The sequence below is a fragment of the Piliocolobus tephrosceles genome, chromosome 17 (assembly GCF_002776525.5).
Source record: "Piliocolobus tephrosceles isolate RC106 chromosome 17, ASM277652v3, whole genome shotgun sequence".
Lineage (NCBI taxonomy): Eukaryota > Metazoa > Chordata > Mammalia > Primates > Cercopithecidae > Piliocolobus > Piliocolobus tephrosceles.
The window spans coordinates 52,949,465-52,971,776 of record NC_045450.1 but is presented as its reverse complement, the minus strand read 5'-3'; the positions used below and the strand labels follow the sequence as shown (position 1 = coordinate 52,971,776).

The window sequence follows — 22,312 nt, the reverse complement described above, 5'->3', positions numbered from 1 at the left end:
GTAAAACAGAAAGAGAAACGACAGTCAAAAGACCCGGGCTTAAGATCTCTCTGCCAATTACAACATACATATCCTCAGATCACCTAAAATGTACAGTCATGAGCTACATAACAGTGGTTCAGTAAATGACAGACCGTATACAATGGTGGTCCCGTAGGTAGTAACGGAATTGAAAAAGTCCTGTTGCCTAGTGACAGCTTGATGTTCCTGACCCTGCGAAGGCCTAGGCTAATGTGTGCGTTGGTGTCAGCATTTTAAACAAAAAAGTTTTAAAAGTAAAAAAACAAAATAAAAATAAAAAATTTGAACATAGAAAAAAGTTCATGGAATAAGGATATAAAGAAATAAAATATCTTTGTACAGCTGTACAATGTGTCTGTGTTTTAATCTAAGTGTTACTACAAAAGACTTCTTTTTAATTCACAACTTATAAAGCGAAAAAGATTATTAAAGAAAAAATTTTTTATAAATGTAGTATAGTCTAAGGGTACTGTGCTTAGAAAGTCTACAGTAGTGTACAGTAATGTCCCAGGCCTTCACATTCATTCACCCAGAGCAACTTCCAGTCCTATAAGCTCCACTAATTGTAAGTGCTCTATTGAGGTATACCATTTTTAATATTTTATACCATATTTTCTTAAGTAAATCTTTGTTGTTGTTGTTTAAGAGAGAAGCTCTCAACATGTTGCCCAGGCTAGACTCTAACTCATGGGCTCAAGCAATCCTCCTGACTCACCCTCCCAAGTAGCTGGGACTGCAAGCCTGGTGCCAATGTGACTGGTTATACCATATGTTAGGGTATACCATCTAGGTTTGTATAAGTACACTCTCTCGTGTTCATAAAACGAGGAAATCACTCAATGATGCATTTCTCAGAACATATCCCGGGTGTTAAGTGGCATATGACTGTAATTGATTTGCCCTTTTCAAAGAACTTTTGCAAAGATTAAATATGTAAACTCTGAGGCCAGGCATGGTGGCTCAAGCTTATAATCCTAGCACTTTGAGAAGCCAAGGCAGGTGGATCACTTGAGCCTAGGAGTTCGAGACCAGCCTGCCCAACATGGCAAAATCTTACCTCCACAAAAATACAAAAATTAGCCAGGCGTGGTGGTATGTCCCTGTAGTCCCAGCCATGGGAGAAGTTGAGGCAGACAGGATTGCTTGAGCCCAGGAAGCGTAGGCTGCAGTGAGCTGACATTGCACTACTGCACTCCAGCCTGGGCAACAGAGTGAGACACTGTCTCATAAAAGAAAAAAGAAAAAGAAAAGATAAACTCTGGGAAAACATTTTGTAAACTATAAAATACTACAAAAAGTAAACTATTGCAATTAATAGCAGCACGAACCTACAAAATGTCATTGAAATTAGTAATTTCAGTAGCATTTTGTCTTCAAGCGCTTTTTAGACAAATGTTCACAGTAAAGCAAATTCTTTCAAACTATTTTTATTTTTTATTTTTTAAGATGGAGTGTTTCACTCTTGTTGCCCAGGCTGGAGTGCAATGGCGCGATCTCGGCTCACTGCAACCTCTGCCTCCCGAGTTCAAGTGATACTCTCGCCTCAGCCTCCTGAGTAGCTGGGATTACAGGAATGCACCACCATGCCTGGCTAATTTTTGTATTTTTAGTAGAGTGGGGTTTCATGGTGTTGCCCAGGCTGCTCTCGAACTCCTGACCTCGGTGATCTACCTGCCTCGGCCTCCCAAAGTGCTGGGATTAAAGGCGTGAGCCACTGCACCCAGCCTAAACTAATTTTCGTTTTACCAAACATTATTTTAAAACATATAGATAATCTACGTTAAATCATCTAAAACAAAACTCAGAAAATTAAGACCTACAAAAGTCTCTTCCAATTCTAATAACTGAAAATGTGCATTTTCACCAGGTAATTCCAATAAAAATTATTGGCTTTAATTAAACAGACAATTCTCCCATATTTAGAATAAGAACTGAAAAGTAAAATAATCTGATTAAATATTCATTAAAGACTTTTAAAATTTATTAAAGATTAGTTTCCCAGCAACAAGTACACAATTCAGCTTCATTTGAGATTCAATTGCATCTGTTTCTCACTTGCGTACTCTGAAGGCACTGTGAAGTCCCCCGCCACCAACACAAAGACATTGTGGATATATAAAACCCAAAAAAATGGGAACTTGGAGGGAGATTCTTAACAGTGATACATAATTCTACAGTTCCTAACCATAAATTATAAAAAGAAATGAAACTGTATCAGTCCAATTTAATAATACAAGAACATTATCTCTATTTTACTTTAATATTAAGTTACCACATTACAGAAAACAAGCAAGCGGCAGACACTGGCTGCATGGTTCGCTTCTTGTGTCCTTAAAATAGAAAACAAGTCTGCAAGAAAAGCAGTTGACAACACTCAACACCTATTCATAAATTCAAAAAGCAAAAATAGAAACCTCCCAACAAATTAGAAAAGAATATCCTTAGTCTGATAAAAGGTATTCCCCCTTCCCAAAAAAAAACCCAAAACAACCAACCAAACAAAACCCTGGCAAATTACTTAATGGCACAATTATGAATCCTTTTTTGCCCTGAGTTTGGTAAATAGACAAGGATGTCCTCCATCACCACCTCTAATCAACAATGTATCAGAGGTCCTAGTCAATACAATAAAGCAAGAAAAAGGGGGGGAAAGTATAAAAATTAAGAAGGGGCCAGGCGCAGTGGCTCACGTCTATAATCCTAGCACTTTGGGAGGCCGAGACGGGCGGATCACGAGGTCAGGAGATCGAGACCATGCTCGCTAACACGGTGAAACCCCGTCTCTACCAAAAAAAAATACAAAAACAAAATTAGCCAGGCGCGGTGGCTGGTGCCTGTAGTCCCAGCTACTCGGAGGCTGAGACAGGAGAATGGCGTGAACCCGGGAGGCGGAGCTTGCAGTGAGTGGAGATCGCGCCACTGCACTCCAGCCTGGGCAACAGAGCGAGACTCCGTCTCAAAAAAATAAAATAAAATAAAAATTAAGAAGGAAGAAGTAAAACCGGTATTATTCGAAGATGAGCTGGCTGGACACAGTGGCTCATGTCTGTAATTCCAGCACTTTGGGAGGCTGTGGTGGGAGGATCAATCACTTGAGGCCAAGAGTTTCAGACAAGAAAACAAGCAAGTGGCAGACACTGGGCCTGGGCAACATAGTGAGGCCCTGTCTACAAGAAAGATTTAAAAAATTAGCCAAATGTGGTGGTACATGCCTGTAGTCCCAGCTACTTGGGAGGCCAAGGTGGGAAGACCGCTTGAGCCCATGAGTTTGAGGTTGCAATGGGTCATGATTGTGCCACTATTACAAAAAGGTCAAAAGATGTGAACAAACACTTCATGAAAGATATCCAAATGTCCAACAAATAACATAAGATGTTCAAAATCATTGGTCATCAAGAAATTACAAATTAAAACCACAGCCAGATACCATTATATCTTTACAATAATGGTTAAAATTAAAAGACTAAGAAGTGTTACTATTGGTGAGGATGTGGAGGAACAAGAACTTTATACATGGCTAACTGGGAGTATAAATTGGTACAGCCACTTTGGAATATCAGTAACTACACTCCCGGACATATTCCCAAGTAAGTGAATGCTTTGTCCATCGAAAGTCATGGTTTTTTTTTGTTTGTTTTTTGTTTTTTTAAAAAAGGCACAAAGCAACTTTATTCATAATTGTCCAACACTCCACACAAATCAAATGTCTATGAAAAGAAAACAAAGAAACACCTGCAAATTCATACATGAGACTAACATGAAGCAATGAAAAAAAAACAACAAAAATTTGATGAATCCCACAATCATAATGTTGAATACATGATGTTAGATATAAAACAGCACCTCCATGTATATAAAATACAAAAATAAGAAAACTAATATATGGTGATAAGAGTTGAGAAGCATGATTATCTTTGGTTGGGGGTATAAACTGGGAAGGGACACAAGGGAAACTCATGAAGTGCTTAAAATGTTCTATATGCTAACTTGTGTGGTTTTTTGAGTATTTATACTTGTGCGTTAAATATTCGTTGTGTTGTACAACTTAAGGTTTGTATACTTGATTATCTGTTCCTCTTTTTAGTTGACGTGTAATAATTATACATATTTGTACAGTAAATAATGATATTTTGATATATGTATATAATGTGATAAATCAGGCTGACTAAGATATCACTTCAAACATTTATCAAGTGTGTTAAAAACATTCAAAATCCTTTCTAGCTTTGTGAACATACACAATAAATTTTTTTTTAGACAGAGTCTTACTGTGTTGCCCAGGCTGGAGTGCAGTGGTGCAATCTCAGCTAACTGCAACCTCCGCCTCCCAGGTTCATGCGATTCTGCTGCCTCAGCCTACTGAGTAGCTGAGATTACAGGCATGTGCCACCATGTCCAGCTAATTTTTGTATTTTTAAGAGAGACAGGGTTTCACCATGTTGGCCAGGCTGGTCTCGAACTCCTGACCTCAATGGATCTACCCGACTCAGCCTCCCAAAGTGCTGGGATTACAGGTGTGAGCCACTGCGCTCCGCCACAATAAATTTTTGTTAACTATATTCACCCCACAATGCTATATAACACAAGACTTATTCTTCCCCTCTAGCTGTAATTTTGTTTCCACTGACCAACTTCTCCCCATTCTTACCTCCTGCAATCCTTTCTCAGCCTCTAATAACCAAAATTCTATTTCTGTGAGCTGAAATTTTTTAGCCCCTTCATATAAGTGAGAACATGCCGTATTTATCGTTCTGTGTCTGACTTATTTCATTTAATATAATTTCCTCCAGGTTCATCCATGTTGCCACAAATGACAGGATTTCATTCTTTTTTTATGCCTGAATAGTATTGTATTGTGCATATCTGTCACATTTTCTTTATTCATTCATCAGTTGATGGACAGTTAGGTTGATTCCGTATCTTGGCTACTGTGATCTCTTCAATATACTGATTTCCTCTTCTGTGGATGAATTCCCAACAGAAGAATTGCTGGATCGTACGGTAGTTCCATTTTTAAATTTTTTGAGCAACCTTTAGACTGTTTTCCATCATGGCTATATTAGTTTACATTCCCACTAGCAGTGTAAAGGATCTTTTATTCTTTTATTCTAGAGGGTTTTTCCTTGACTTACTACTCTTCCTGATGGATGAAAGTATGTGTGGGTTAGCAGCTCTGCTATATACTACACCAGAATCTCTCCTATTACACATTCCTCACCTTACCCCACCCTCCATCCTCTATCACCACTCTTTGAAGTTTATACATCAAAGTTTGTGTTCTTCTTTGCTTGTTTGGGTGTTACCAATAGATTTTTTGGCTGTTTCCTCACATCCTACACACACATACGTTTTGTTTATTTTGTTAGTTATTGGGGGAAGATTGCGATACTACTTCATTTTACTATCTAAGTTATTTTTCTAATATCGAGGGAAAAATAAGCAGTACACATGATAGCAGGTCATTTAAAAGGGAAAGTGGGCCGGGCGCGGTGGCTCAAGCCTGTCATCCCAGCACTTTGGGAGGCCGAGACGGGCGGATCATGAGGTCAGGAGATCGAGACCATCCTGGCTAATACAGTGAAACCCCGTCTCTACTAAAAATACAAAAAACTAGCCGGGCAAGGTGGCAGGCGCCTGTAGTCCCAGCTACTGGGGAGGCTGAGGCAGGAGAATGGCGGGAACCCGGGAGGTGGAGCTTGCAGTGAGCTGAGATCTGGCCACTGCACTCCAGCCCGGGCGACAGAGCGAGACTCCGTCTCAAAAAAAATAAAAATAAAAAAAAGGGAAAGTGGAACTGATACCTGATTCTATATACTCCAACATATTTGCAGAGATGTGCAATGTGTGGAACACTATACCAGTATATGCCCACCTTATGAGACCACATTTTTTCCCATTACAGAGGTGGTTCTTCTCCAGCAACTGAGAAGAGTTAGTAGATTTCTCCACTATTCTGAGGATTTTAAATTCTCAGAAAGAGAGAGAGAAAGGCATCAGTTATTCCAGACTGGTCTGAGCCTCACACATAAGAGTGGTATGTTTAGGTCAGGTGCAGTGGCCCACACCTGCAATCCCAGCACTTTGGAAGACTGAGGCAAGAGGAATGCTTGACCCTAAGAGTTCAAGACCAAACCGGGCAATACAGTGAGACCTTGTCTCTACTTAAAAAAAACAAACAAACAAAAAGTGCCTTGATTGTGCTCGGTATCTGCTGGCTTGTTTCTTTTTGTCTTTTAAAAGTTTTGTGGCGTGAGGCAAGCGGAGCTGGAGACGAGACCAGAGGCCGAACTCGGGTTCTGACAAGATGGCCGGCCTGCTCCACAGGATCATCAAGGAAACCCAGCGTTTGCTGGCAGAACCAGTTCCTGGCATCAAAGCAGAACCAGATGAGAGCAACGCCCGTTATTTTCATGTGGTCACTGCTGGCCCTCAAGATTCCCCCTTTGAGGGAGGGACTTTTAAACTTGAGCTATTCCTTCCTGAAGAATACCCAATGGCAGCCCCTAAAGTATGTTTCATGACCAAAATTTATCATCCTATTGTAGACAAGTTGGGAAGAATATGTTTAGATATTTTGAAAGATAAGTGGTCCCCAGCACTGCAGATCCGCACAGTTCTGCTATCAATCCAGGCCTTGTTAAGTGCTCCCAATCCAGATGATCCATTAGCAAATGATGGAGTGGAGCAGTGGAAGACCAATGAAGCCCAAGCCATAGAAACAGCTAGAGCATGGACTTGGCTATATGCCATGAATAATATTTAAATTGATCCGATCATCAAGTGTGCATCACTTCTCCTGTTCTGCCAAGACTTCCTCCTTTTTGTCTGCATTTAATGGACACAGTCTTAGAAATATTACAGAATAAAAAAGCCCAGACATCTTCAGTCTTTTGGTGATTAAATGCACATTAGCAAATCTATGTCTTGTCCTGATTCACTGTCATAAAGCATGAGCAGAGGCTAGAAGTATCATCTGGATTGCTGTGAAATGTTTAAAAGCAGTGGCCCCTCCCTGCTTTTATTCATTTCCCCCATCCTGGTTTAAGTATAAAGCACTGTGAATGAAGGTAGTTGTCAGGTTAGCTGCAGGGTTGTGGGTGTTTTTCTTTATTTTATTTTATTTTTTTGAGGAGGGAGGTAGTTTTATTTTAATTTTATGGGCTCCTTTCCCCCTTTTTTGGTGATCTAATTGCATTGGTTAAAAGCAGCTAACCAGGTCTTTAGAATATGCTCTCTAGCCAAGTCTAACTTTATTTAGACGCTGTACATGGACAAGCTTGATTGTCTGAACCAAAATGGGAACATTAAACAAACATCACAGCCCTCACTAATAACATTGCTGTCAAGTGTAGATCCCCCCTTCAAAAAAAGCTTGTGACCATTTTGTATGGCTTGTTTGCAAACTTCTGTAAATCTTATGTTTTAGTAAAATATTTTTTGTTACTCAAAAAAAAAAAAAAAGTTTTGTTGGCCAGGCACAGTGGCTCAGGCCTCTAATCCCAGCACTCTGGGAGGCTGAGGTAGGTGGATCACTTGAGGTCAGGAGTTCGAGACCAGCCTGGACAACATGGTAAAAACCCGTCTCTACCAAAATACAAACAATTAGCCAGGAGTGGTGGTGCGTGCCTGTAATCCTAGCTACTCAGGAGGCTAAGGCAGGAGAATCACCTGAACCGGGGAGGCAGAGGTTACAGTGAGCCAATATCACACCACTGCACTCCAGTTGGTGTAACAGAGTGAGACTCTGTCTCAAAAAACAAAAACAAACAAAAAAAGTTGTTGTGTGTAAGAATGTATCAATAAATATTACCAAAAACAATCTACGGATTCAATGCAATCTCTGTCAAAATACCAATGACATTCTTCACAGAAATAGAAAAAATAATCTTAAAATTTAAATTGAACCACCAAAGACCCCAAAGAGCCAAAGCTTAACTGAACAAAAAGAACAAAATTAAAGGCATTATACTACTTGACCTCAAAATATATTACAAAATGACAGTAACCAGAAAAGCACAATATTGATATAAAAACAGACACACAGACCCATGTGACACAATAGAGAGCACAGAAATAAATTCCTGTATTTACAGCTAACTCCTTTTCAACAAAGCTGCTAAGAAGAACATACACTAGGGAAAGGATACCCTCTTCAATAAATATGCTGGGAACACTGGATATCCACACACAGAAGAATGAAATTAGACACCCATCTTTCGTAACATACAAAAAACTCAACACAAAATGGATTAAAGACTTAAATTTAAGATCTGAAACTATAAAACTACTAGAAGAAAACATAGGGGGAAAGCTTCATTACATTGATCTAAGCAAAGATTTTATGAGTAATGTTATAAAATCACAGCCAACAAAAACAGAGAAAACTGTTTCTATCAACTAAAAAGCCTCTGTACAGCAAAGGAAATAATCAACAGAATGAGGAGATAACCTGTAGAATGGAAGAAAATATCTTCAAACTATTCATCCAACAAAGGACTAATACTAAGAATGCACAAGGTACTCAAACAACTCAACAGCCAAGGAACCCCAAACAATCTAACTAAAAAGTGGGCAAAGGATCTAAAACGACATTTCTCAAAAGGAGATATACAAATGGCAAATAGGTATATGAAAAAATGCTCAACATCACTAATCATCAGGGAAATGCAAATCAAAACCACAATGAGACATAATATCACTCCAGTTAGCATGGCTATTTATCAAAATGCAAAAAAAGGAAAATTCTGGTGGGGATAACGAGAAAAGGGAATACTGGCACACTGTTACGGGAATGTAAGTGAGTACAGCCATTACAGAAAACAGTATGGAGGTTACACAAAAAATTAAAAACAGAACTACTATATGATCCAGCAATTCCACTACAGGGTGTATTATATATCCAAAGGAAATGAAATCAGTAGGTTAAAAAGATATTTATGCTGTTTCTTGCAGCATTATTCATAACGGCCAAGATATGGAACCAAATTAAGTGTCTGTCAATGGATGAATGGATTTCTAAAATGTGGTATATATACACAATTGAATATTATTCCACCACAAGAAAAGAGAGAAATCAGCCAGGCCTGGCAGCCCACACCTATAATCCTTGTACTTTGGGAGGCCAAGGCAGGAGGATCACTTGAAGCCAGGAGTTTTGAGAACAGCCTGGGCAACAAATCAACACTCTATATCCACAAAAAAATTAAAAAGTTAGCCAGATGCAGTTGCATGCACCTGCAGCCCCAGCGACTCCAGAGGCTGAGGCAGGAGAATGCCCTAAGCCTAGGAGTCCGAGGCTGCAGTTAAGTAAGATCATGACACTGAACTCCAGCCAAGAGCCTATCTCTTAAAAAAAAAAAAAAAAAAAAAGGTGGGGGGGCAAGGTGGGAGGATCGTTTGAGGCCAAGGGTTCAAGAACAGCCTGGGCAACATAGCAAGACCTAAGATAAGCCAATATTTGAATAATAATTAGAGTCACTTAAGTAAACAACAAAATAAAAGGAAAAGGAAATGTTACATTTTTTTCTGGCATGAAGCAAGAAAGAATCTCAGATTGAAAGGGAGCATCAAAAGTACTGGGAAAAACTGATAAAGAACTATTAACATTCAGACATACTCTGGTTAAGTCAACCATTTCAAGTATAAAGAAATAATTCTTCAATCAATAAGTTAGAAAACAAAAAGTCACTTACAAGAAGAAAATAAAAACTGCTAATAACAGGAGTTGTAGTCACCCCTTAAAGAGAGACTCAGCTGTTTTGTCTTTGTTTTTGAGAAGTACCTTGCTCTGTCACCCAATCTGGAGTGCAGTGTTGTGATCATAGATCATTGCAGCCTCAAATTCCTGGGCTCAAAAGATCCTTCCACCTCAGCTTCTGAAAGAGCAGGGACTACAGGCACATTCTCCTTATTGCACTTGGCTATTTTTCAAATTTTCTGTAGAAACAGGGTCGCTCTGCTGCCCAGGCTGAAGTGTAGTGGCACAATCATAGCTCACAGCAGCCTCAAATTCCCGGCTCCAGCAATCCTACTGCCTCAGCCTCTGGTGTAGCTGGAACTACAAGTGTGTGCCACAATGCCCAGGTAATTTTACTCATTTATTTGTTGTCCAGTCTGGTCTCAAACTCCTGGCCTCAAACAATCCTCTCACCTCAGCATCCCAGTCCACTATGTTACCTGGAATACAGGCATGAACCACAGCACCAGTTCTGCTTTTGTTTTTTAGAGACATATTGCCCAGGCTGGAGTGCAGTGGCTATTTCCAGCCACAGTCATCATACACCACAGCCCTGAACTCTTGGCCTCCAGTGATTATTAAGCCTCAGCCTCCCCAGTAGCTGGGACTACAAGCACACACCATTGTTCCTGGCTCAGTTTTTGTTTTTGTTTTTTTTTTAATCTTTTAAAATGCTTTTTTTAACGCTGTTTATTGCTTTTGACCACAGCACATGCATCAGTTTTTTCATTAAAGGAAAACTGTGGAAACAAATCATGTACCCTCCCAAAAGACTTGTTCATTTATACACTTGTAAATACTTTGTTTATTGCTGTGAAAATTAAAGATACAGAAAACTAAGCAACAAATCTGCTTCTTTTATCAAAATGAAATAAGCTCATTTAACAACAAAATACGACTCATGAACAAAATGACAAAATTCTTATGTTTTGTTTTCCTGGCGTTTCTTAATACAAATCATTAAAAAACCCATTTAAAATGTAAATCTTTATATGTAAAGAACTATAAAACATGATCAGATAATAATCATAAAGCATAGCTCATAAAAGAGATGATAGTTCGTAGATTTTATTTGTTGAAAATCACTTCAGTGTAATTAGTTTTTCCACTACAGTATTCAATACCTTTAAGACAAGACGGAAAAATGTCTACACAGTTCTAAGAGACTATTATCTACAGTCATTTCTATATTTGAGTATATAAAGGCAAAAAACACATTTTCAAACATGAAAGAACCCATGGAACACAGAATCCAAAGCCCTCCTCACATAAAAACAAAAAAACTTAACAATGAAATAAATAAAAAAGTAGTAGTAGTGAGCATTGAATCTAACTAGAAATAGAACTAAGGCTAAATAATTGGTGGAGAAGTTAGGGAGGAAGTAAATTTGAAAGGAAAAATAGCATAAGCAAGAAAATTCAGGAGGTAAAGAGTAGAAAAGGGGAAGGAAGTTTAAGAAAGACAATTACCTTACTTTTCAGAGTAGAAGTCAATCCATGCCATCTAAATCTGAAACAATAACTTCAATCTCTCAACAATGTATTTAATCTCTCTTTGTGACCTTAGAACGATATTTTAGGAATTCTTTTTTTTTGAGACAGGGTCTCGTTCTGTTGCCCAGGCTGGAGTGCAGTGGCGTGATCATGGCTCACTACAGCCTCAACCTCCCAAGCTCAATTGATCTTCCCATCTTAGCCTCCGGAATGGCTGGGACTATAGGCATACAAGCACCATGCCCAGTTAATTTTTGTATTTTTTTGGTAGAGACTGGGTCTCACTGCATTGTCCAGGCTGGCTTCAAATTCCTGGGCTCAAGCGATCCACTTGCCTCAGCCTCACAAAGTACTGGGATTACAGGTGTAATCTCCTTCCTTAAAAAAATCCAATCATTTTTCTAGCTATCCATTCAGTCTTCCACTAAATATATACATAGAGAAATATCTGGAATGTTAATCAAATGTTAACATTGCTTATTTCTGAGAGGGTTAGATTTTGGGTAATTTGTTGCTTTATTCTTTCTATTTTTCTGTACTAGATTTTATTTATTTATCTATTTAGAGACGGAGTCTAGTTCTGTTGCCCAGGCTGCAGTACAGTGACACTATCTTGGCTTACTGTAACCTCCGCCTCCTGAGTTCAAGCAATTCTCCTGCCTCAGCCTGCCGCGTAGCTGGGATTACAGGCACCTGCCAACACGCCCTGCTAATTTTTGTATTTTTAGTAGAGACAGGGTTTCACTGTGTTGGCCAGGCTGGTCTCGAACTCCTGAGCTCGATATCCACCTGCCTCGGCCTCCCAAAGTGCTGGGATACAGGCATGAGCCACCGCACCCGGCCTGTATTAAATTTTAAATGAGCATATATTTTATTCATAAATATAATATGGCCATATTTTTTTTGTCAGTAAAACAGCTATTTGGCCACTGTAATCTTTCCCCAGAGTCTCCCCAGAAGGAAAGTCAGTCCACGAAAGAACATCTTTTAGCCTAGCAAATATAACTCAATGCAGAAGTATAGTCACATCAACAAACCCCCAAAACAACAGAGGCTCTCTAGTTTTGAGTTTCTGCTCTTTGTACTCTCTAGTACCTAACCAAATAGATTTGTCTAATCATCACTAGTTGTATGGTATCTGTAAAACAAGCCCCCAAAGTCTCGTACCTTCACAACAGGATGTCCCCCAGTAGATGCTTTTACTGCCCCTCGGCTACCTTCAGTTTCATAATGGGCTCGATGATGAGTTTTAGGCTGCACTTCTATTTTCAGTTCACATTGTCCAAAATGAGCTGGTAAAGGCCAGTCTAGTGGAGGTAATGAAGATGTGCTACAAACAAAACACACAAAGATGCATGTCACCATGCTATTATTGCCAAGCAATGATTCAAATGGCTTCTTTGCCAGCACCAACATTTCTTCCTTTGATCTCTGAAACAATGTATTACAAAATAAAACTTCATTCAGTAAGTTATAATTCTGGTTATGGTGAGTGCTTAATAAATAATTATTTCATCTTTACAATAAAATCTATTTTATTTCCCAAAGGTGATATGTGCTTAAAGATAAATAAATTTTAGAAAATAAAAATAAAGGCCAGGTGTGGTGGCTCATGCCTGTAATCCCAGCACTTTGGGAGCTGAGGCAGGCAGATTACCTGAGATCAGGAGTTCGAGACCAGCCTTGCCAGCATGGTGAAACCCCATCTCTACTAAAACTACAAAAATTAGCTGGGCATGGTGGCACTCGCCTGTAATCCCAGCTACTAGGGAGGCCAAGGCAGGAGAATTCTTTGAGCCCAGGAGACGGAGGCTGCAATGAGCCAAGATTGTACCACTGCACTCCAGCCTGGCCAATACAGCCAGACTCTGTCTCAAAAAATAATAATAGTAATAAAATAAAATAAAATTTTAAAATCTATCTTATCTTCATTTTGGTTTCCCACTTTTTTTGAAAAAGACAAATTCTAATAATTTATAAAACTGTAAATTTTTCTCAATTATGTGTAGGTACTTAACAAAAATAACCAAAAAATAATAATTCGACTTTTTTAAACAAAGAGGCACATTTCTGTTTATGTGTATCAGTATCTCTCCACATATCCAAACATCTCTCTCTCCGTGTCAGGATGTCTCTCTCCCTCCCTGGTACATATCTGTGGATGTCAACCTATTGAAGTTATCATTTCCCGCACTTCCTCCCTATCTTTCCCTACTTCCTCCCTACTGCGCCTTTCCCTGTCTCTCTGAAAAATTGCTTCTGTTCAGCAATATCCTGCAATTTGAAGTAAAAATTTAATTTTGGTACATGTTTGGTTGGAAAACAGCCCATCACTCCAGCATCTCTAAATGTTTTTTTTTTTTACTTTATCAATAATAAGATTTAAATTGCTTAAAGGCCCAAAGGTTCATTTTGATATATTAACATTAAAATATGGATTATAAAAGAAAAACTTCATATGTCTACAGGTCAAGTACAGTTTCTAAATTATTTCATTGTTTCCTTCCACATTCTCAGCCTAGCTTTAAGTCCTACTCCTACGAAATTCAAGGATATTAATTTTTATTAGTCTGAAAAAATCCAACTTCAACTCTGTTACTTCTGTATTTGTTTTGCAGTCTTAAGCAAACCACTAGAAAAATTAAGATAAATTTCAGTAGCAAAGGGATGGGTTCAAAGTTGTCTTCATTACCATAATTCTATTTTTCTAAAGATCAGGATTGAGAAATAAAGATTTACACAAAAAAAGCATTGGCCGGGCGCGGTGGCTCACGCCTGTAATCCCAGCACTTTGGGACGCCGAGGCGGGAAGATCACCTGACGTCAGGAGTTCGAGACCAGCCTGGCCAACAAGGGGACCCGTCTCTACTAAAAATACAAAAAAAGTTAGCCAGGGGTGGTGGCAGGTGCCTGGAATCCCAGCAACTCAGGAGGCTGAGGCAGGAGAATCGCTTGAACCTGGAAGGCAGAGGTTGCAGTGAGCTGAGATCATGCCACTGCACTCCAGCCTTGGCAACAATGACGTTCCGTCTCAAAAAAAAGAAAAGAAAAGAAAAACCCATGGCCGGGCACAGTGGCTCCTGCCTGTAATCCTGGCACTTTGCGAACTGAGGCAGGAGGATCACTTGAGGCCAGGAGTGAGATCAGCCTGAGCAACAAAGCAAGACTCCATCTCTACCAAAAAAAAAAAAAAAAGAATTTTTTTTTTTTTTTTTCAAATAATTGAGTGTGGCGGTATATGCTTATAGTCCCAGCTACTCAGGAGCCTGAGGTATAAGGACTGCTTGCGCCTGGGAGGTCGAACCTGCAGTGAGCTATGATTGCACCACTGCACTCCAGCCTGGGCAACAAGGTGCTGTCTCAAAAAAACAAAACAAAAATCCTAACAGATACAACTCCATGTGGGAATTTAATACATAAAAGTTGTTTTTTCTCATCAATTATAGATTAGATTGATTCTGTAAATGTAATTAATAGGTTCTTTTTTTTTCTTTTTTGTGGGGGGTGGTCCAGACAGGGTCTTGCTTTCACCCAGGTTGCAGTGCAACGGCACGATCTCAGCTCACTGCAGCCTCTATCTCCCATCTCAGGCGATGCTCCCGCCTCAGGCTCCCTAGTACCTAGGACTATAGATGTGTGCCACCACACCTGGCTAATTTTTATATTTTTTGTAGAGACATGGTTTTGCCACGTCACCCAGGCTGGTGACTCCTGGACTCAAGTGATTTGCCTGGCAGGGCCTCCCAAAGTTGGGATAACAGGCATGAGACACCATGCCTGGCCCCAAATAGTTTTCTTAGTAATTAAATTCATATTATAATACAAGTTTTACAATAAACTTTTTTTTTTTTTTTTTGGTAGAAATAGGATGGAGTACAATGGTATGATCATGGTTCACTGCAGCCTTGAAGTTCTGGGCTCAAGCAATCCTTCCACCTCAGCCTCCCAAGCAGCTAGGACTACAGGCACACATCACTAAATAATTCTTTTGTAGAGACAGGATCTTGCTATGTTGCCCAGGCTGGTCTCAAACTCCTGAGCTCAAGCAATCCTCCTGCCTCAGCTTCCCAAGTGCTGGGAATACAAAGCATAGGCCTCCAAACCCAGCCAGGATTTTTTAATGTAATTTATTATTATAAACAATTCATTAGCTATATACTTCAAAAATTATATTTAACCTACCTAAAAATATTTTTAAGATTCAAATGAAAATAAACATTAAGTTTTTTGGTAGAATTTTTTTTAAAAATAGGAAGACAAGAAATGGTCAAACCATTATATATTGATAATGTAGTTATATGCCACGACCCATAAACATGAAAAATGACCAGCAGCCATTTCCATCAACTCACCGAAATATAGGGGTGTGGCCAGGCTTTGGTTTGCTCCAGGTAAAGGGTGAAGGAACTGAAAGAAACTGATCACCAGATGAATCTTTCTTTAAAGGATACTGAGATCCAAGGCCATCATCTATTGAAGTCTCCCGGGATGGTGATAAACTTCCTTGGTCATCTGAACAGAGCTCTACTTTTCCTGGTAGTATGGCAGCTTGATCTTCAGAAGTTTTCCTTGTTTTCAGAGGGATATCAGTCTCTACACAGTACTGAAATGGAAAAACTGCAGGGCCAAGGCCTGACCCACCATGGACAGAAGCATTCAGCCAGGTATCTTCTGTCACACTTCCCCTGGGGGAGTGACCAGGAGAAGGAACAGGTGAGTGATGGGGTGAAAGGGATCCAGCATAACAAACTTCAGCACTGGAGTGCCTCCGTTTCCCACAGGGAGACGTGGGCCTCGATGAGGGTCCTGAGGCTGGCCTGGGGCTCAGCCAATTCTCATCAGTGACACTGGATCTAGGAGAGTGGCAAGGAGATTGCCTGGGTGATAATGAGTGTCCAAGTCCATACTGTTGATGCCAAGTTTCTTCTCCAGGGCAGCCCCCTGGAGAGCCACCAGGAGAAGTCAGAGGGGATCCAAGGGTAAATCGGGCTGCAGCTTCATTCAACTCTGAGTCCACATCATCATAAATATGTGAAAGTGATTCACAAGAAGATGCATCAGAGAACCAGCTCCTAGAAGAGATGCTGCTGGCAGGACTAGGACTAAGAGAAGACTCCCGGTAGGATGGCTCAAGAGGAAGATAGAGATGATCTCTAGAAGGCCTTTCCAAAAATTCCCGTTCTGGGTCATTTATCTGTAGGTCATCTTCATGTGCATCTATTTCTTGATGACAGTTAGGAGAGATAGATGTAATTTGAATACTTGGGCACTCAAAGGGTTTGGGACCACCTAATGGGCTATATTTAGATTCAGGACTCTCACAAGTTCCTTCATAGTTTTTGTGACTTTGGAGCTGAAACGATGGTGACAAAACAGAAGAGTGAGACGGTAATCCATGATGTGGTAAGCAAAGCGGTGTGTTTAAAGTAGATGGAGGTGGATCTACATTAAAGATGTAAATGGATGCACAATCATCTGGCTCAAGATCTATGGGAAGGAAGGCAAAAAAAAAGAAAACCAACAAAACAAGAAATTAGAAAACTCAGATGTATAAATTACTAGATGAGAAAGTAAATAATAACAATCTTGAGAGAAAAAAGTGGGATATAAAATGTATGTCATTAGCTCCACTAAAGAGGTGGCATGTGTGTGTTTTTTCAATGCATCTGGTTATTTCTGCAGATATGTGTGATTATTACATATACAATTACATATGTAATTTTTCCTTTTTATTTCCACATTTTCTAAAAAGATAATCAGGAAACATTACGCTCTGAAACAGATTTTATTCTTTTTTTTTTTTGAGACAGGGTCTCACTCTGTCACCTAGACTGGAGTGCAATGGTGCGATCATAGCTCACTGAAGCCTCACCCTCCCATCTCGGGCTCAAGTGATCCTTTCCTCGGCCTCCGGAGTAGCTAGGACACAGGTACATGCCACACTCCTGGTTACTTTCCATTGTCATTTTTGGTAGATACACGGCCTTGCTTTGTTGCCCAGGCTGGGCTCAAGCTATCCTCTCACCTTGGCCTCTCAAAGTGCTGGGATTACAGGTGTGAGGGAGCCTCTGTGCCCAGCCCAATAAATGTGTTTATTAAAAAAAAATAATAATAATAACATCCATAATTCTAAAAAATACTCATAGAATTAGAGGCTGCAGTGAGCTGAGATCACGCCACCATACTCCAGCCTGGGTGACACCGCAAGACTCCGTCTCAAAAAAAAAAAAAGAAAAGAAAAGAAAAGAAATGAGATATTCCTAGGCTACAATGAACAGAAAATCCAACTCAATGTAGCTGAAAAAGGGGGAGGGGACATAGGCTGAATATCCCTTATCCAAAATGCTTGGGGCCAAAAGTGTTTAGGATTTTGAATTTTTATTTTGGCCCATTTACATATACACAATGAGATATCTTGATATGGGACCCAAGTCTAAACATGAAATTCATTTATGTTTCATATATACCTTATATATATAGCCTGAAAGGTAATTTTGGATAATATTTTTAAATAATTTGGTGAATGAAAAAAAGTCTGTGTTAAGAATTCTCCACTTGTTGCATCATGTCAGAGCTAAGAAGTGTAGGATATTGGAACATTCTAGATTTTGAACATGACCTGTATATATTATCCAACTTAACAACCTGCATTATCAACCTGTATATATTTATCCAACATAACAAGAAGTCAAAGGTAGGAGAGCTCCAAAAGTGGATTTTTCTTTGTTTTTGTTTTTGGTTTTTTTCCTTTGAGATGGAGTCTTGCTCTGTTACCCAGGCTGGAGTGCAATGGCGCAATCTTGCCTCCTGGGTTCAAGCAATTCTCCTGCCTCCTGCCTCAGCCTCCTGGGTAGCCAGGACTATAGGCACTCGCCACCATGCCTAGCTAATTTTTTTTTTTTTTTTTCTGAGACAGAGTCTCACTCTGGCTGGAATGCAATGGCGTGATCTTGGCTCACTGCAACCTCCACCTCGCAAGTTCAGGCGATTCTCAAACCTCAGCCTCCCAAGTAGCTGGAATTACAGGCGCCTCTCACAACACTTGGCTAATTTTTGTATTTTTAGTAGAGACAGGGTTTTCCACGTTGTCCAGGCTGGTCTCAAACTCCTGACCTCAAGTGATCTACCCGCCTTGGCCTCCCAAAGTGCTGTGATTACAACCATGAGCCACCACCATGCCTGGACTTTTTTTTTTTTTTTTTTCCGAGACCAGATCGCACTCTGTCACCCAGGCTGGAGTGCAGTGGTGCACTCATAGCTCACTGCTGCCTAAAACTCCCAGGTCAAGCGATCCTCCCACCTCAACCTTTTGGGTAGCTGAGACCACAGGTGCATGCCACCACTCCCAGCACATTTTTTTTTTCTTTTTTTTTGTAGAGACAGGGTCTCGTTTTGTTGCCCAAGCTAATCTTGAACTCCTGGGCTCAGGCAATCCAACTGCCCCAGCTTCCCAAAGTGCTGGGATTACAGTTCAACAATGTCATTCAGAAATGTTTCTTTATTCCACTTTGCCATTTTTGGGGTGCTAACTTTGTGCTGTTCATTTTTCAACCACATATACCTATTCTGTCTACACTGGAAACAACATGATTCAGTTTATTCATTTAACAAAATTTTTTTAGCAACTACTATGTAAGTAGGCATATTCTGAATACTAAAAACACCACGGTAAACAAAACAAAGTCCTCTCCTCATGGAGCTTACATTTCAGTAAAATATGTCAGGTAGTGATATTTGCTATAAGAGAAAATAAAACGGGAAAAAATATAGAGGATGTGAAGATGTTAATTTAATAGGAAAGTCTGGAAAGCCTTCTCTAATATTTGAGGAAACAGCAGAAGAAGATTAATGTAACTGAGCTATACAGAAAGTTAGCAGCATAATACAGGCAGAGGATAACAGTAAGTGCAAAGACCTGAGGCAGAGCATTGTTGAAGTGTACTGTGAGAAAAAGCGAGGCCAGTGGGAGTAAGGAGGCAGAATAATGAGGGCCAGGGGTGGTCAGGGAGAGAGTAGTCAGGTAAAGCCTTGCGAAATGGGAAACCACTGGAGCCTTCCAAATAGAAAAGTATCATCATTTGATATATATGATCTGATATAAACTTAGGAGGCTACTGTAATCACCCAGGTGAGAAATGATGGAATACAGGACCTAAGTGGTAGTGAGCAATAAAAGTGGAAGCAGCATTAAGAAGTCAGATTTTGGATTAAGGTAGTGCTGACGGAACTTCGTTGACTGGACGTGAAAGAACAGTCAAGGGTGACACCAAGGTTTAAAGCCTGGAACTATTATTAAAAACACAGTATTGGCCGGGCGTGGTGGTTTACGCCTGTAATCCCAGCACTTTGGGAGGCAGAGGCGGGCAGATCACGAGGTCAGGAGATGGAGACCATCCTGGCTAACATGGTGAAACCCCGTCTCTACTAAAAATACAAAAAATTAGCCGGGCGCGGTGGCGGGTGCCTGTAGTCCCAGCTGCTGGGGAGGCTGAGGCAGGAGAACGGTGTGAACCTGGGAGGTGGAGCTTGCAGTGAGCGGAGATTGCGCCACTGCACTCCAGCCTTGGGGACAGAGCAAGACTCCGTCTCAAAAAAACCAAAAACAAAAAACAAAAAAAACACAGTATTGGCTGGGTGCAGTGGCTCACATCTGCAATCCCACGGCTTTGAGAGGCCGAGGCAGGCAGATCATGAGGGGTCAGGAGATCGACACCATCCTGGCTAACACGGTGAAACCCCGTCTCTACTGAAAACACAAAAAATTAGCCGGACGTGGTGGTGGGCGCCTGTGGTCCCAGCTGCTCGGGAAGTTGAGACGAGAGAATGGTGTGAACCCGGGAGACGGAGGTGCAGTGAGCCGAGATCGTGCCACTGCACTCCAGCCTAGGCAACAGAGTGAGACTCTGTGTCAAAACAAAACAAAACACACACACAAAAAGAAAATTTATTTCTGAAGTTTTCTGAATTTCTGAAAGAACAGTAATTACTGAAATAAAGAAAGTGAGACAGACTTGAGATAAGAAACCAAAACTTCTACTCTGTACATATTAAATATGAGATTTCAGTAAGCTTTCCAAGAGGAAATGTCAAGTAGATATTTGTACATAAGAACACAAGCTAGCTATGTAAAATTGGGAGTCATTAATGTATACTTGAAATTTATGCCATAAGACCAAAAGATCACTAAGAAATTAGTACAAATAGAGAAGAAAGCAGGCAACTGAGGCACAAGGAACTCCAAAGTTTAGGATTAGGGAGAAAAAGAAGAATGAGTTAAGAGGTTAGAAGAGACATCAGTGAAATGGAAGAATAACCAAAAGAATGCAGCATCCCACAAGCCAAGTGAAGAAGGTGCTCATTCATTCACCAACTATTAATAATGTGATTAATATTTTATAGAAACTGTTCTAGATGGTAGGTACATAAAAAGTAAATAAGACACATATGGTCCCTGCTTTCATTAAGCAGTCTCAGTCTTAAGAGAGACCGACAAAAACACAAATTAAAAACGGTAAGTGTTACTAAGCAGTAGAAGAGAGAATTAGAGAAGGAACACATTTTACAGAGAGTACAAAGATGGCCTTTTTGAGAAGGTAGCATGTAAGCTAAAACCTGAAAGATAAATAGGAACCAGCAAGCAAAGAAAGGGAGTCAGTGGGGCTGGGGAGAGAAGGTGATGGTTCCAACACAGGAGAATAGGCATAAACAGTCTGAGTCAAATAACACCTTGGTTTCTTTAAGAAACGCCCAAGATGGTTAGAGTTGACAACTGAAAGGGTAGAGCTAGAAGAAGCCAAGACCTAGAAGAACCCTAGTAAGGAGTTTGGATTTTATTCAAAGAATAATGGAAACCATGTAAGAATTTTAAAAAGGGGAATGACATGATTTCTATTATATTTGAGAACAACTTCAACTGCTGTTATCTCCAGTACCTACTAAGTAAGTCCCTGACATTTATTAGGTCTATAATAAAACATTTGTTCAAGTTTTTGGGGCCGAGCATGGTGGCTTACACCTGTAATCCCAGAACTTTGGGAGGCCAAGGCAGGCAAATGGCGTGAGTTCAGGAGTTCAAGACCAACCTGGACAACGTGGCAAAAACCCATTCCTAAAAAAAAAAAAATACAAAAATTAGCCAGGCATGTCTAAATACAAAAATTAGACTACAGGCAGGCTGGTACTGTAGTCCCAGCTACCTGAGAGGCTGAGGCAGGAGGGTCATTTGAGCCTGAGATTCGGAGGTTGCTGTAAGCCAAGATAGTGCCACTGCACTCCAGCCTCGGTGACAGAGCAAGACCCCGTCTAAATAAATAAATAAATAAATAAATAAATAAATAAATAAATAAATAAGGTTGTTGGAATTGCTTCCCTTAGAGAATCTATGTTACTCCTAAGTTATGTCAGCAAAATCCTCAATTAGGAATTTTTGAGCCATGTTTCTTGGCAATGCTATCAGACTGTTGAATTACGAGGATAGCTAAAACTTTCTAAAACTTAGTTCACAATGTCACCTATCTAAATGGTGCTCAAGCGGACAGAAGTAAAACAAGCCTCTGAACACTCAAAATATACAGCACAAAAGCTCATGTGTTTAACTCACAGAAATTTTCCTTGGCCCCTTGTTCAGATCCTCTCTATTCAATTTTAGATCCCATTATTATATGCTCATCTAGTCCACAGATTAGAAGCAGGAAATCTAAAATGAGAGAAGATGGTTGCAAAGAAAAGGAAAGAGACAGGAAAAACAAGCAAACAGTTTTTCAAAGGGCATAGCACCTTGAAGTCATCCAGAACAACTGTTCTTTACTAATTTCATCTAATCGTATTGCTTATTTTCAAACTGCCTTTTTCCTTAAGAATGTACTTGATTAAATAGGAAAAATTAATTAAATCCCAACCCTTTGAGAAAAAAAAGGACAGAAAGTCGCCCATGGAATTACAGTTTATTCAAATGTAATTATTGTATTAGCCCATTTCAGTTGTTGACTAATGCTGAAATCCATACCCTTCTCCCAAATAAACTGTAAATGAAGCAAACATATTCTACGTCAGAATGATGTC

General features: G+C 39.9%; 2 protein-coding genes across 4 annotated transcripts in view; one reads left to right on the top strand and one right to left on the bottom strand.

Annotated features, from left to right (window-relative positions):
- Positions 1–22,312, bottom strand: part of NFATC3 (nuclear factor of activated T cells 3) — a 151,381-nt gene that overhangs the window by 90,797 nt on the left and 38,272 nt on the right. For all 3 annotated transcript variants that reach the window (XM_023210238.1, XM_023210237.1, XM_023210239.3), the window contains exons 2-3: positions 15,604–16,738; positions 12,419–12,581 (exon numbers count right to left, since the gene is read on the bottom strand). In XM_023210238.1, the coding sequence (XP_023066006.1) occupies positions 12,419–12,581; positions 15,604–16,738 (1,298 nt within the window). The remainder of the gene's footprint in view (positions 1–12,418; positions 12,582–15,603; positions 16,739–22,312) is intronic.
- LOC111541382 (ubiquitin-conjugating enzyme E2 N-like) lies at positions 6,290–7,148 on the top strand. Its single transcript, XM_023210243.2, has one exon. It carries the CDS (start codon positions 6,326–6,328, stop codon positions 6,782–6,784), a length of 459 nt encoding a protein of 152 aa, XP_023066011.1. The 5' UTR covers positions 6,290–6,325; the 3' UTR covers positions 6,785–7,148.

Coding starts and splice junctions, on each gene's coding strand:
- LOC111541382 (XM_023210243.2), top strand. CDS start 6,326: ATGGCCGGCCTGCTCCACAGGATCATCAAGGAAACCCAGCGTTTGCTG.